The sequence below is a fragment of the Columba livia genome, chromosome 2 (genome assembly GCF_036013475.1).
Source record: "Columba livia isolate bColLiv1 breed racing homer chromosome 2, bColLiv1.pat.W.v2, whole genome shotgun sequence".
NCBI lineage: Eukaryota > Metazoa > Chordata > Aves > Columbiformes > Columbidae > Columba > Columba livia.
The window spans coordinates 37,775,484-37,787,405 of record NC_088603.1 but is presented as its reverse complement, the minus strand read 5'-3'; the positions used below and the strand labels follow the sequence as shown (position 1 = coordinate 37,787,405).

Genomic DNA, 11,922 nt, shown 5'->3' with positions numbered 1-11,922 from the left:
GCTATAGGAAAAGTCCTACTAAGAAATGTGAGTTCTGCCCTTACTGCATCATTGCTTTATATGTTGGAATCAAAATCCCCATTGCAGCTCTTTCTGTGCTATTTAAAGACCTCGATGGCTGTGCTTGGTAGAGAAGAGAGTGCTGGGTGCTCCCCAGTTTGGTGATGTTCTGAGGTCAGACCAGGCATCAGGGCTGATTGTCTTTATGGCATACAGGTAATGCGACTTCTGCCGATTAATTTACTTGTAACTGTTTACTGTAATGAGCAAGAAACAGCTATTCTGAAGGAGACATTTGCTGGTTTTTTTATTATTTGATTAAAACCAGATGGACAAGGTTTAAAGAGGCCCTTGGTAAAGCAGACCCTTCCAGCTAATTATGGCATACACTAATATAAATGAGAATTATTTCAGTGTCTGTTCTTTCCAGGAATCTCTAGGCTGCCTGAAATAGTGCAGAAATAAGTAAGAGGAATTAATAGAATGACAATTTGCTTGCTTGGTTCAATACTTGTGATAAATTTTTGGGTTTATCAGTCTTTTTGATGGGACGATAAGATGAGGAAGCACACTACTGAAAATGTTGCATAGAATAGTGTAATCTGGAATCTTTTTATCAGCTACAGGATGTCTGAGCAATCCCAGTGGCAATTATTTGTGTAATACCTTGGGTCAAATTCTAAACTGGATGCAGAGAAAGGGTGCTTTTGAAGACAGGATTTGAGTTGCTGTATTTTGGAGTTGAAGAAATGGATTAGCAACCCATTAGTGTGATGTAGGTGACCGTGGACACATGAATGTTGGCAACTTAGAACGTATCTGCACATACCTGATGGGAGATTTCCCCTAATACTTTGTGTTGGTAATGCTACCACAGGAGGAAGATAGTGGAAGACTCGTAAGCCTTTTTACACCTCTAGTCTCTGCAGCAACATAAGTTTTTGTGACTCTTACTTCCAGAAAGCAATTATTATTCCTGGTTGTGAATTTTGTTCAGTAACTACCTGTAGCTGTTGCAGCATGAAACTTAGCATAACCTGCCATCCTACCTGAGGACCAAATTGTTGGGCAGAGAGACCCTTCTGCTCTCTGTATGGTGGCTTCAGCAGGTTTGGACACCTCTGCATCACCGTGCAGACACTCAGCCAAGAGAAAGCTCCATTGTGTCTGGATGTAAATCTCTCTCCAATGAAATCAGCACTTAAAAGTGTATATATATATATAAAGTTGACACTTTTTGAAGTATTTTAAGAACTTGTCATCTTTCTCCTTAGCACTGTCATTAAGATAATGTGCACCTATGGCATATTATAGACCTCGGTCCTGGGAGGTGCCGATATAAATGCTGGTGGACTTGCAGGCACGCCTGAAGTTCCAGCCAAAGCAGTGCGTCCTTATTACTGCAAGGAGACGTGGCTGCTTTAGGTATGAAAGCCTCAGGAGCCAGGCCATAAACCTTCTGCTTGCTCTGCAAAAACAGGGATACCATTCAAGTGCTCAGAAAACAGGTAAAAATTATGTTAGGAAAAACTAATATTTCGGCCCTACCAGGGATTTTAAGCTACCACAGATAAACAGCTAAAGCTGGGCCTTGTTCTATGTGGTTGAAATCAGTGAGAACTTTGTTATAGTGTAAGAACTGTTTTTACTCAAAGTTTTCATCCCCATGTGCCAAATTACCACTGGATGAGCATGTCTTAAATTCAAATGATTGACGCTTCTAAAATGTAGGGCTGTATAACAGAAATGCTAATGCAGCCTTAATTATAGCTCCCTAATTCTGCAATGGGACCTGAGGAAATGCATTTGTCTAGTTTGATTAGGCTCAGCTGTTATCCTGTGTTTGGAAGATGACAACCCTGGCACAGTGGAATGACTGGGCAACTTGCAGCGCCCACTCTTTTTGGAACCTGCTGCATTAAGAGTGTGACCTGGGCTTCAAAATTTGAAGCACTGTAAAGAGCCAAAGCCTCTCCAGCTGTAGCCTGACCTGGCACCCCTTGAAATCAGCATGAAACTCGATTAAAAAACACAGGACGTTTAAAGTGGAGGTGTGGGCTGCCCAACAGACTTGGTGCCAAAGAAGTCTTATTGAGGTCTACTTGCTGTAGTGTCATGGTCGGCACTCCTGGCCATCTATTTGCTAAAAAAAAAAGAAGAAAAAATGGCAAGCAAATTCGGTGACATACTGCTACTTCTTCCTGCCATTCTACTGTGACCTGTTTCTTTGGGGCACAGTCTGTTTGGAAGGCTGTAGTTACTGGGGTTCCTCAAGGGTCAGTCCTGTTCAACCTGTTCGTAAATTACCTGGATGAAGAGACTGAGCGAGTTTGCTGATGATACCAAACTGGGAGGAAGGTTTGACACACCAGAAGGCTGTGCTGCCACTGAGCGAGACCTGGACAGGCTGGAGGACCAGTCAGAGAAGAACCTGATGAAATTCAACAAGGTCAAGTGTAGAGTCCTGTGTCTGGGGAGGAATAACCCCAGGCAGCAGTACAGGTTAGGGGTGGACCTGCTGGAAAGTAGCACTGCTGAGAAGGACTTGGGAGTTCTGGTCAACAACTGGTTGACCATGAGTCAACAATGTGCCCTTGTGGCCAAGAAGGCCGATAGCATCCTGGGGTTCATTAGGAAGAATGTGACCAGCAGATCAAGGGAGGTTGTCCTCCCTCTCTACTCTGCCCTGGTGAGGCCACATCTGGAGTACTGTGTCCAGCTCTGGGCTTCCCAGTTTAAGAAGAACAAGGAATTACCGGAGGGAGTCCAGCAGCAGGCTACAAAGATGATCAGGGGTCTGGAACATCTTTCTTATGAGGAGAGACTGGGAGAGCTGGGCCTGTTCAGCCTGGAGAAGAGAAGGCTGAGAGGGGATCTTATCAGTGCTTATAAATATCTCAAGGGTGGATGTCAAGGGGATGGGACGAGGCTCTTTTCAGTGGTGCCCAAAGATAGGGTGAAGGGCAGCGGGAGCAGACTGAAGCATAGGAGGTTCCATCTGAATATGAGGAAAAACTTCTTTACTTTGAGGGTGCCAAGCACTGAAACAGGCTACCCAGAGAGGTTGTGGAGTCTCCTCTGGAGATATTCAAAACCCACCTGGACACAATCCTGTGTGATCTGCCCCAGGTGAATCTGGTTTAGCAGGTGAGTTGGACTAGATGATCTCCAGAGGTCCCTTCCAACCCCAGCCATTCTGTGATTCTTTACCCATCTCCAGCTTTATGCTGTTGGTTCATTTGTCAGACCTTTGGATAAACAGGTGAGTGTTGTCCTCTACTACTGCTCCCCAAGTAGCTTCAGCATCTCTACTCCTGGTTTTGCTTTCTGCCCAGAGAAATCCATGAGAGGAGAGGACAACCAGCTGTGGGACGATGAGACATCACTCTATTTTAAAGACAAGGTATCTGAAGCTTTTTCAGGCCCCGATTTGGCATGACACCTATGCACATGCTTCATTTCAGGAGCAGCGACATTGATTTCACTTGCATGCCTGAGGCTGCGCTAGTGGTTAAGTCTTCTCCTGACTTCTCCAGGTTACATTCTGATTAAGTCTTGTGACCAGTGGTTCTCTGGCCACTTGTCTGATAGGGAACCTCTACAGAAGGCTACAGTGCCTATGCTAGGAAGCATTCTCCAAGGTGTATATGCCCCATCTTCAAATCTGTGTTTGCTTGCATCTTAATGGTGTAAGGGCCTGTAGTGCAGTACAAAAATCGGGTGCTACATTGCCAGCATACGTGAAGCTCTCAGGAATGGGGAGTTCTGAGACAAAAGTGAGTGTTAAAACAACAATATTAATTTTTTTCCAGCAAGAATCTTCACAGAGGAGAAAAAAAAGTGCTTTGTGGTGTTTAATTGATTGGGCTTTTTGGCAAGCTAGATGATAAATCACTGAAATTAGGAGTCATGAGAGCCAGTTACTGACAGATACTCTGCTCTGTGCCTCCAGCAGCACTGCAGTGATATGAGTACAGGCACTGAGTTCTGCAGAACCTTGCTAATAGGAGTAAATAACAGCAATAGACAATCCAAATGAAAATAAGATGAAAGAATTACCCTAAAGGCCATTTGCATCTCCTCTAGATGTAAATACCAAGAACAGGCTGAGTTATAGCCGTAACTTGTTTGCAGTTCACCGCCCTAGGATGCTAAAGGCTGTTTATCCACTTACATACTGCTAAGCGTAGATCTCAGCTGGCTAAGACTCCCATTCTCAGGGCCATTGTACACACAGATTCCCATAGGCATCCTCTTTTTTCAAAGGGGACATTTTTCGATGAGTAATTCTAGCATTTTTCCTGTTTGTCCAGGATTTCCGAATACCTGGCAATCCTCGATGTATCTCTTGACTCTGTGCAGACTTATGAGCATGTGGTGAGTTCGTTACATCCAAGAAGCATCAAGAATTGTACACATGTCCTGCATGACGGTCTGCTCCTGTGCAGTAGATACAGCACAATCGGAACATGTTGGACATGCTGTATGTCTACCAAATAACCACATAGTGCCTGAACATCTTGAGGAGCCATCAGACTTTCTGCACATTTGATCAACACATTCAGCAAGCCCATAGGATTCCTGCTTACATCAACTTTTACAGCAGGTGCATGCATCATAGGGAAGCATAGGCCCTCTGCATGTCAACTGCATTATGTATAGAGACATATTTCTGCCATTCGTACCCTGCCATTGTACACAATTTTATATAATCCCACAGCAAATGCTAAATGGTTTGCATTTGAAAGGCAAGGTCTAAAAGGCAAATAAACAGGAAAGGGGAAGGAGAGTAATGTTATAAAGGTCAGCGACTGAATTATTGTTTTAAAATTGTCCTATTTTGTTGAGCCTTCCAACGTTAAAAGGCCACAGTGGGGTCCTTCTGATAGTTTTGATGGAAGTCACTTGGCATTATCCCATAATCTTTAATCATGGTCATAACTCTTTCATGCTGTAGTTTGTTCCATTATCATCAATAGAAAAATAAATGTATGCATGAGGATTACTCAGAGGAGGAAAGAAGTGAAGGAACAGGCCTTTGATATAAGACTAAAGGTGCAAAGTTAGAGTTTGGAGCTCAGCTTTCTAAAAATGAGGTGAGAGCTGGGCTGTTCTGGAAACAAGTAACCTCTGAAAGGTGTGAAAATAAATTAGACTCCCTAGCCAGTTTTGCATTTCTGCAAATACAGAGTAGAGAGAAAAGAGAAGGTCGGAAGGCCACTACTTGTTGTGGAATATGTAACATCCATTAAGATGTTAATTTGCAGAAATGGTTGTTTTTGGAAGCTGCTAGGACTTACCAGGACATCAGTGTCCTGCCTTCACCCTGGTCACTCAGTGGCTAATCTGATGAAGACTTGCTGGCACTGGCTTGCCTTGAGCTGGCCACCTGCCCTGTGACCTGATAGCCACTGGGTCACTGCCACAAGTGGAGCTGTCGATGAACTCAGAACTTTCTCATGTGGCTGAGTTTACTTCCTCTCGCAGTTAGTGGCCCTATTCCTATACGGGCTTCTGAATTAGATGTAGGTATGCCAGCAAGGAAATGGTGAAGCTGTTTGGTTTTTTTTCTGTATTTACTATCTTTTTAACTTCAGTAGCTGCCTTTCTGCTTGTAGATAATACCATCTTCCAAAGCAACATTAGCTATGTTTTCCAAGTGTTAAACCTAAATATTAGGTGTAACTGATTCAGATGTGCAAACTTGAACAGATGTTTTTATTGTGAAAGCAATTGTTGCTAAAAAACTCTCTAACAAGGAAAACATAATTATAAAGGATCTTTTCCATCTTCTACACTAATTGAATGAACAGAATTCTTCTGTACTACTTTGCAGACATAATCTGTTATTGAATTATTGTATTAACACTGGGTTGCTGTTTTACCTTTGCCCTACTCAGGAGAAGATCTTCTGGACTTTTGAACTAGAAAGTCTCAATTATCTTTGTACTTTTAACTAGAACTGTGTTCACATAGGACCTTAAGATTTATGAGATTTTAACTACATTAACTTTTCCTTGGCTTGTCGATGAGAGGACCTGCCAACCAAAAGCAGATAGAACTTGGAAGAAGCCTTCTTTTTAACAAATAGTCATTAATTCTTGCATAGAAAAGATTGGTTCATAAATGCTGTTTACATGGATGACTAGGATGATCAGGAGATTCTTCCACCCACTTCTAAGAGTTCAGTTCTGGGTTGAAAAGATCAAGTTACAGCTGCTTGAGCAGGTAAACTGTGCAGACCTTTTTTTTCCTTGTTGGTGTGTTGGTTGGCTTTTGACATTTTTAGTTGCTGTGTCATCTACTCAAAATAGGATTTTAGAACTACAGTCGATTCCCTGTGGTAGAACTTTGGGGATCTTTATCTTTGAACAATAAACTGCAGGTGACATTTAGGGTTTTGGGGTTCTCACTGTGGAACAATTTTTTTAAAGTCAAATCCTCAAAACCCTTGCTGTGTACCAAAGGGCATTGGGGTATTTTATAAGACTCGGAAACTGCAGAGTGAAAATCCTTTGCTGCCTTTCTTGCTTAAGATGGTGTCATCTGAAATAAAAGCACAGCTGAAGCCATTGTGTTTCCATTTGATGGATGCTACTCCTAGTATCGTAAAAGCAATTCTAGTAAGACATGAATATGAATTATGCAGGAAGAAACACTTCCTCTGTTTCTAGCAAATCCATAATTACGTAGAAAAAAAAAAAAAATATTTAAAAATATTTTTGTTCCCAGATTTTTATGGGATCTTCTTGAGTGGTTGCACCATGAAGTCATATTAATGTGGGTTTTCAGCACGCCCGCAGCAGCAGTGGCTACAGAAGGATGAAAAAAATATTTTGTTATTGATTTGCTGTTTGGCTTGGACAAGGATTTACATTTAATCTCAGAGTATTGGCCTTAACCACCCGGTGCAGAGCTCTCTGAAGGGAGCAGAAGTTTTCGGTTGGCTTTGTGTGCACATGGGAATTGTTGGAGGAATGAGCTGCTTGACTGAGCAAGCTGAGAGATGACTGATAGCTTGGAGGCCTGGAATGCACACGTCTGTCAAGTTTCTCACACTGTGTAAGACTCATTCTGCTACGTGACACTTCCCTGCCTCGGGTTTGTCTCCATCACATGTGCCAATGCCACGGAGGTCAGAAACATGCCATGTAACCAGCTGTACATCCTTGTCATCTAACGTGGAACACCACTTAGCACGGAGTGTCACTCTTGTACAAGTCAAAAGCAAAAAGCCCACAGCTATTGTCTTATTTCAAATGGACTTTATTCTTCTCCCACTGAAACCATAAGCAACCTTGCCAGCAGGTTTAGCTGGCCGAGGCCTTAAAATTAAAGGAAACAGAAAAGAGTGTTTGCATCTTGACATGGCCTGGCCTGCTGCCTTGTGTTGACCTAATGGTGATGTCGCTAAAAACAAACAAGATGATGAACTAGCGCTACATCATGATGAAGAGGTCTCTTCAAGTGTAAGTCCAAACATCTCCTTTTGTGTCCTCTGTGGAAGACAGTGTGTTTTCCACAGGAGCGTGTTTGCCTCCAGAGCTTTTGTCTCGCAGTTACTGAGAGCCAGTTTGGGTCAAACAGGCTCAGACCTGAGAGTGATGGAGACGCTAAGTCAAAAGAAAGGAGAATGTTGACAAAACATCCATTTTTAATCAGGGCTTTTCACTGAAAAAAAAATGAATGAACAATATTTAAGAATTTACTAGAAAACTAACTACATTTTTTTTTTTAAACTCAGAAGCAGCTCTGGTTTTCTCTATCACTTCTGGCCACCTCCAATATAGGACTCACACTTGTGAGGGAAAGGTGTATTCTTTGTTCCTGTCTTCTTTCAAGCAGCTCAGAAGGGTGCATGTGGTTTGTGATACAATGCCTTGCAATATTCTTCAAGCAAGATGTTCTCGCATTTTTACCCAAACATGCATTTCTGTTCTAGGTCAAAGAAGGAAGAACTGAAACTGGTAAGGGAGGAGGGAAAAGATATGAGTCTTACTGCATGATCCTTGTTCTTTGTAGTGTTATTGGAAGAATTAATTTCCTTAGCAAATAGAACGTATTTTGTACTATAAATTTCTACCAAATTTTCTATTGCTAAAAGACTACAAGAGGATTTCATGAGGATTTGAAATTACTTGATTGTTGCTTTGATGAACTCTTGAGTTGATCAAACATTTCCAGAGGTGAATCTTTTGGTAAAATCTTGACATTTTAACTTTTGAGCATTTTTTTTCCAGCATCTGATTTTTTCCAGGTTTCTAGTGTGGAGATTGTCCCCTGGTTACCTTTTAATCAGGCAACTGAACATTTGTCTTATATACTTAGGGCTTGTCATGATAAACTTTGCAGGAACTATGCCTTTCCCTCTGAAGGGCACTTTGCCAAGAGAACTAATGGCACTTACTTAATCCGTAGTCATCTTGGTCAAAGAAGAAAGAGGACAAATTACTATCTTCACTGAAAATAGCCAAATGCTAAAAAGTAACAGACAGTGAAATAAGATAGACTGAATTAAAAAAATTAATCCAGTTATCCCAAGTGTTGCAGTACTGGAAAGGGATTTTAGAAAGCATCATGGTTATACTAAGCATGTCCTTTAAGGACAGAAATATGTAAGGCAGATATGATTGTTCCCATCAAACTATTACACTTAGAAAGAATTTGTTAATATGTTTGCAAAGTCTCGAAAGGAACAGTCAAGGCTGTTTAACTAGAATTGTGGAAATCCATCACTCTGTAGGAGTTAACACCCAGAGGGACTTGTCATCGTCTGTGCCAATGAGTACTTTACTCAAATGAAAAAAAATAATATATATATATCTGTAATTAATCCAAAATATTTCCATGTTTGCCTTGGGAGTAACAATTAACAGTGGGCGAAGAAAATAATCTCTGTCTGGAAGAGAGGAAGAAGTGATGGTTTTCACGCTAAGGGAGTACCTCTGCTTTTCCTGGAAACCACTGTCAGATCCCAGGCAGAAAGGAGGATCCCTGTGCTAGTTATTTTTGAGGACAGAAGTTTGTTTGCAAAGCCCTGCCAGTTAGAATAAGGCACAGAAACACCAGGCTTTTTTACAGGTGACATGGGCACACGCTGCTTTTCAGAGTCAGGGGTTTGTTTTCTTCCCACAGTGCTGCGTGTGACTGTCACCACCCCGGAGCTGAAAGCATTTCACTCGCCCCGTTATGGCACATGTATTGTTTCTTACACCTGTTGCACCTTGTCAGTAAACTCTTTGCAGTCCTCCGATGTCTGGCACTACCAGTGATACTGTCATTTTCACTTAAATCCTAAATAAGAACCTGTTCTGCAGTTTGCAAAGCTTTTGTCGCATCCCTCAGCCTGAGATGCATGCTGTGAATGAATGTAACGCTTGTAACTGCCAGTGATAAATAGATGTTAAGCCACTGCTCATCTTTCTCATTAAGGCAATTAGTGACCTGTAGAAGATGATCGATCAGGGTTTTTATCCATCTCGACGCCAGTGTCTGGTTGCCTGCACTGAAGGATCCTGTTTATAGCCCGGTTCATAATTTCTCCCTTTCCTACTCATCATTATTATTATCCAAAGTGCCTTTTTGCTTCTGCTAGCAAAACCAGAATCCCCCATGCCCTGGTTTTAGCAGCTAATGTCCACAATAGGGGCAACTGATCCAGTGCAGGAGTTAAATATAACCGTGTCTAGTGTAAGGAGAAGATTTAATGGGAAATGGTTGGCATTCTTGCTTCCTAAAGGCACGGGGGGGCTGCAGGGGGGGGAAGAGAGAGAGAGAGAGAGACGTACACAGACAGACACAAACAGACAGACACACACACGCATCCCACAGAGAGGGAAGAGGCAGAGAGGGAGCGAGGGGAGGGAGAGAGAGAGATATCCCCAAAGCAGCGCTGCGCCTCCGAGCTGGAACCTGCCTGGGCGCAGGCAGCATGTTGGTCCTCAGCCCGTGGGTCTGGGGATCTTACCTGCAGCTCTTCTTCTGCTTTGCTTTCTCTCAGACTGCAAACGTTGGCAATGTCTTCTCAGTTTCAGCAGGTAAAATGCTTTAAGTCTTGTTACTTTTCCTTGCTTGGAGCTCTCTGCACTCTGATTCTTGCACTTTCTGGTGATTGGGAACGCAGGAGAAAAAAAAATATATATAAAAAAAGCAAAAACAACCAACCAACTTCAAACTGCAGATCTCAGTGGAAGGATTTCACATTGCAGACCTGTTCTGCCACTTGCCGGAACATTTTGTTCCTAGGTTGTTTTTCTTTCTGCTTTATAATTTCTGGATTTAAAGCCCTCCCTTCTCTCGGAGAAATAATAGACAAGATCCTCAGCTGCTCAAAAATGCTTTTTTTCCATTGGCTTCTATGGTGCTGTGCTAATTCATGGATCTGGCCCAATTAGTATATTACTTGCATGTCTGCATGTTTCTTTCTATTTTGGATGAGCTTAGGTAGATTACAGCAAGGGAAGGAAAATGAATCTCAATGTATATCTGCTTCTATAAATAAAGCCCTGACCTCAATGAACGCTGCTGGAGTCCAACTGGATGTTAGCAGAATAAACATCATCTGGCTCTGGCTATGACACTAACAAATACTCAGATGTCTTACATAGCAAACAAGAGGCTGCTGCATGGAAAATCCCTGCTAGGCAAAGGCAAAACGAATTAGTTGCCAGCTGAGCCAGGGCACTGGAAATCCCACTTAACAGGCTTTACAGTTTCATCAGCAAGATTTTCCTATAGCCATGTTCTGTGCAGAGGGGAAAGTTGACAAGAGCTCTGACTCCATCTCATATCTGAGGAACTTTTACCAGTTTATGGCAAATTAACTCTCTCTCACCTTCTCTCTGTTATTCTGTATCTGTCAATAGAGATGCTTCTAACTAGAAGCATGCACTCCTTCAGTGTCAAATTTGAGATGGTTCGACTGAAATTTGTAGGTTCAGGTCAGCTGTACCTACAGGTCATCCCCGTGTCTTTCACATGAAGACAATGACCAAAAGGGTGCACATTTTAGGACTGTACATAAAATCAACCTTAGACATGACTCTAAAGACATGTGGCCTTTCCCTCTCTAATGTCTCTGGTGTGACCACAGAGCCAGATGTTGTACATTCAAGGAATTTAAGAGAGAAGGGTGATCAGGAAGGTAGCTTGTATGAGGTGACAAGTTTCTGTACTAAATAACAGTATGTATCATTTCTTCTAAGGGGTTTTTAAAAATCTTTTAAAGTGTGCAGAGCTAGTACGCTGTATTTCATTCCCAATGGTTTGAACAGTCCATTCATTTAAAAATACTCCTAGTCAAATAATAAGATTCTGAGGGCTCCAAGAGTAATTCAGATACCTTTTGGGGAAAAGCCATATAGCATTTAATAACACAGCCTTTCCATTCTCTAGTCATTTCAGATAGCTTTTGAGATAACATCTAGAAAAGTCTAATGTTCAAATAAGTACATGTTTTGAAAGACAATTTAATCCATTCTTTAGAATCTCCTAATGATTTTTTTTTTTCTCCAGAACATTGTAGGATGCTAAAAAGCATTTACATTTCTGTTCAGTTTGGTGCACTTTTTCCATGATGTTGATATTATTTAATGCTAAGGTACAGAAATCTTCAAGATCCTGATATATTCCAAAGTGCTGTGCAAAAACGTGTGAGTTATTAGACCTCAAAAACTGTTTTGAAGAGCTTTACATTTATTTGACGCTGGTAGTTGCCACCCAGACAAAAAAAGAATGTCGAGTTTCCATCACCTGCATGGCCTGGCCTTTCTCCTGTGGCACATGCTTGTGTGTCTAGAGAACCCGTTTAAACTGTCCTCCTGAAAAATAACAGTTAAATTAATAACGTTTCCCTTTAGAATAGGAAAGACTTAGCATCTCTGCTGAAAATGTGGTGGAAGAGGCAAATATGAAGGAAAATGA

The 11,922-nt window shown here is 41.8% G+C and overlaps 2 protein-coding genes across 3 annotated transcripts in view; one reads left to right on the top strand and one right to left on the bottom strand.

Moving 5' to 3' along the window:
- BTD (biotinidase) overlaps nt 1-10,107 on the bottom strand; it is a 46,614-nt gene extending 36,507 nt beyond the window's left edge. The window contains exon 1 of the mRNA XM_021290263.2: nt 9,968-10,107. The gene's annotated coding sequence lies outside the window, so the exon portion shown is untranslated. The remainder of the gene's footprint in view (nt 1-9,967) is intronic.
- Nucleotides 9,783-11,922, top strand: part of COLQ (collagen like tail subunit of asymmetric acetylcholinesterase) — a 44,065-nt gene continuing 41,925 nt past the window's right edge. The window contains exon 1 of one of the 2 annotated variants that reach the window (XM_013367636.3): nt 9,783-10,037. In XM_013367636.3, the coding sequence (XP_013223090.1) occupies nt 9,932-10,037 (106 nt within the window). In that variant the 5' untranslated portion in view covers nt 9,783-9,931. The remainder of the gene's footprint in view (nt 10,038-11,922) is intronic. The other variant, XM_021290269.2, reaches the window with a different exon arrangement.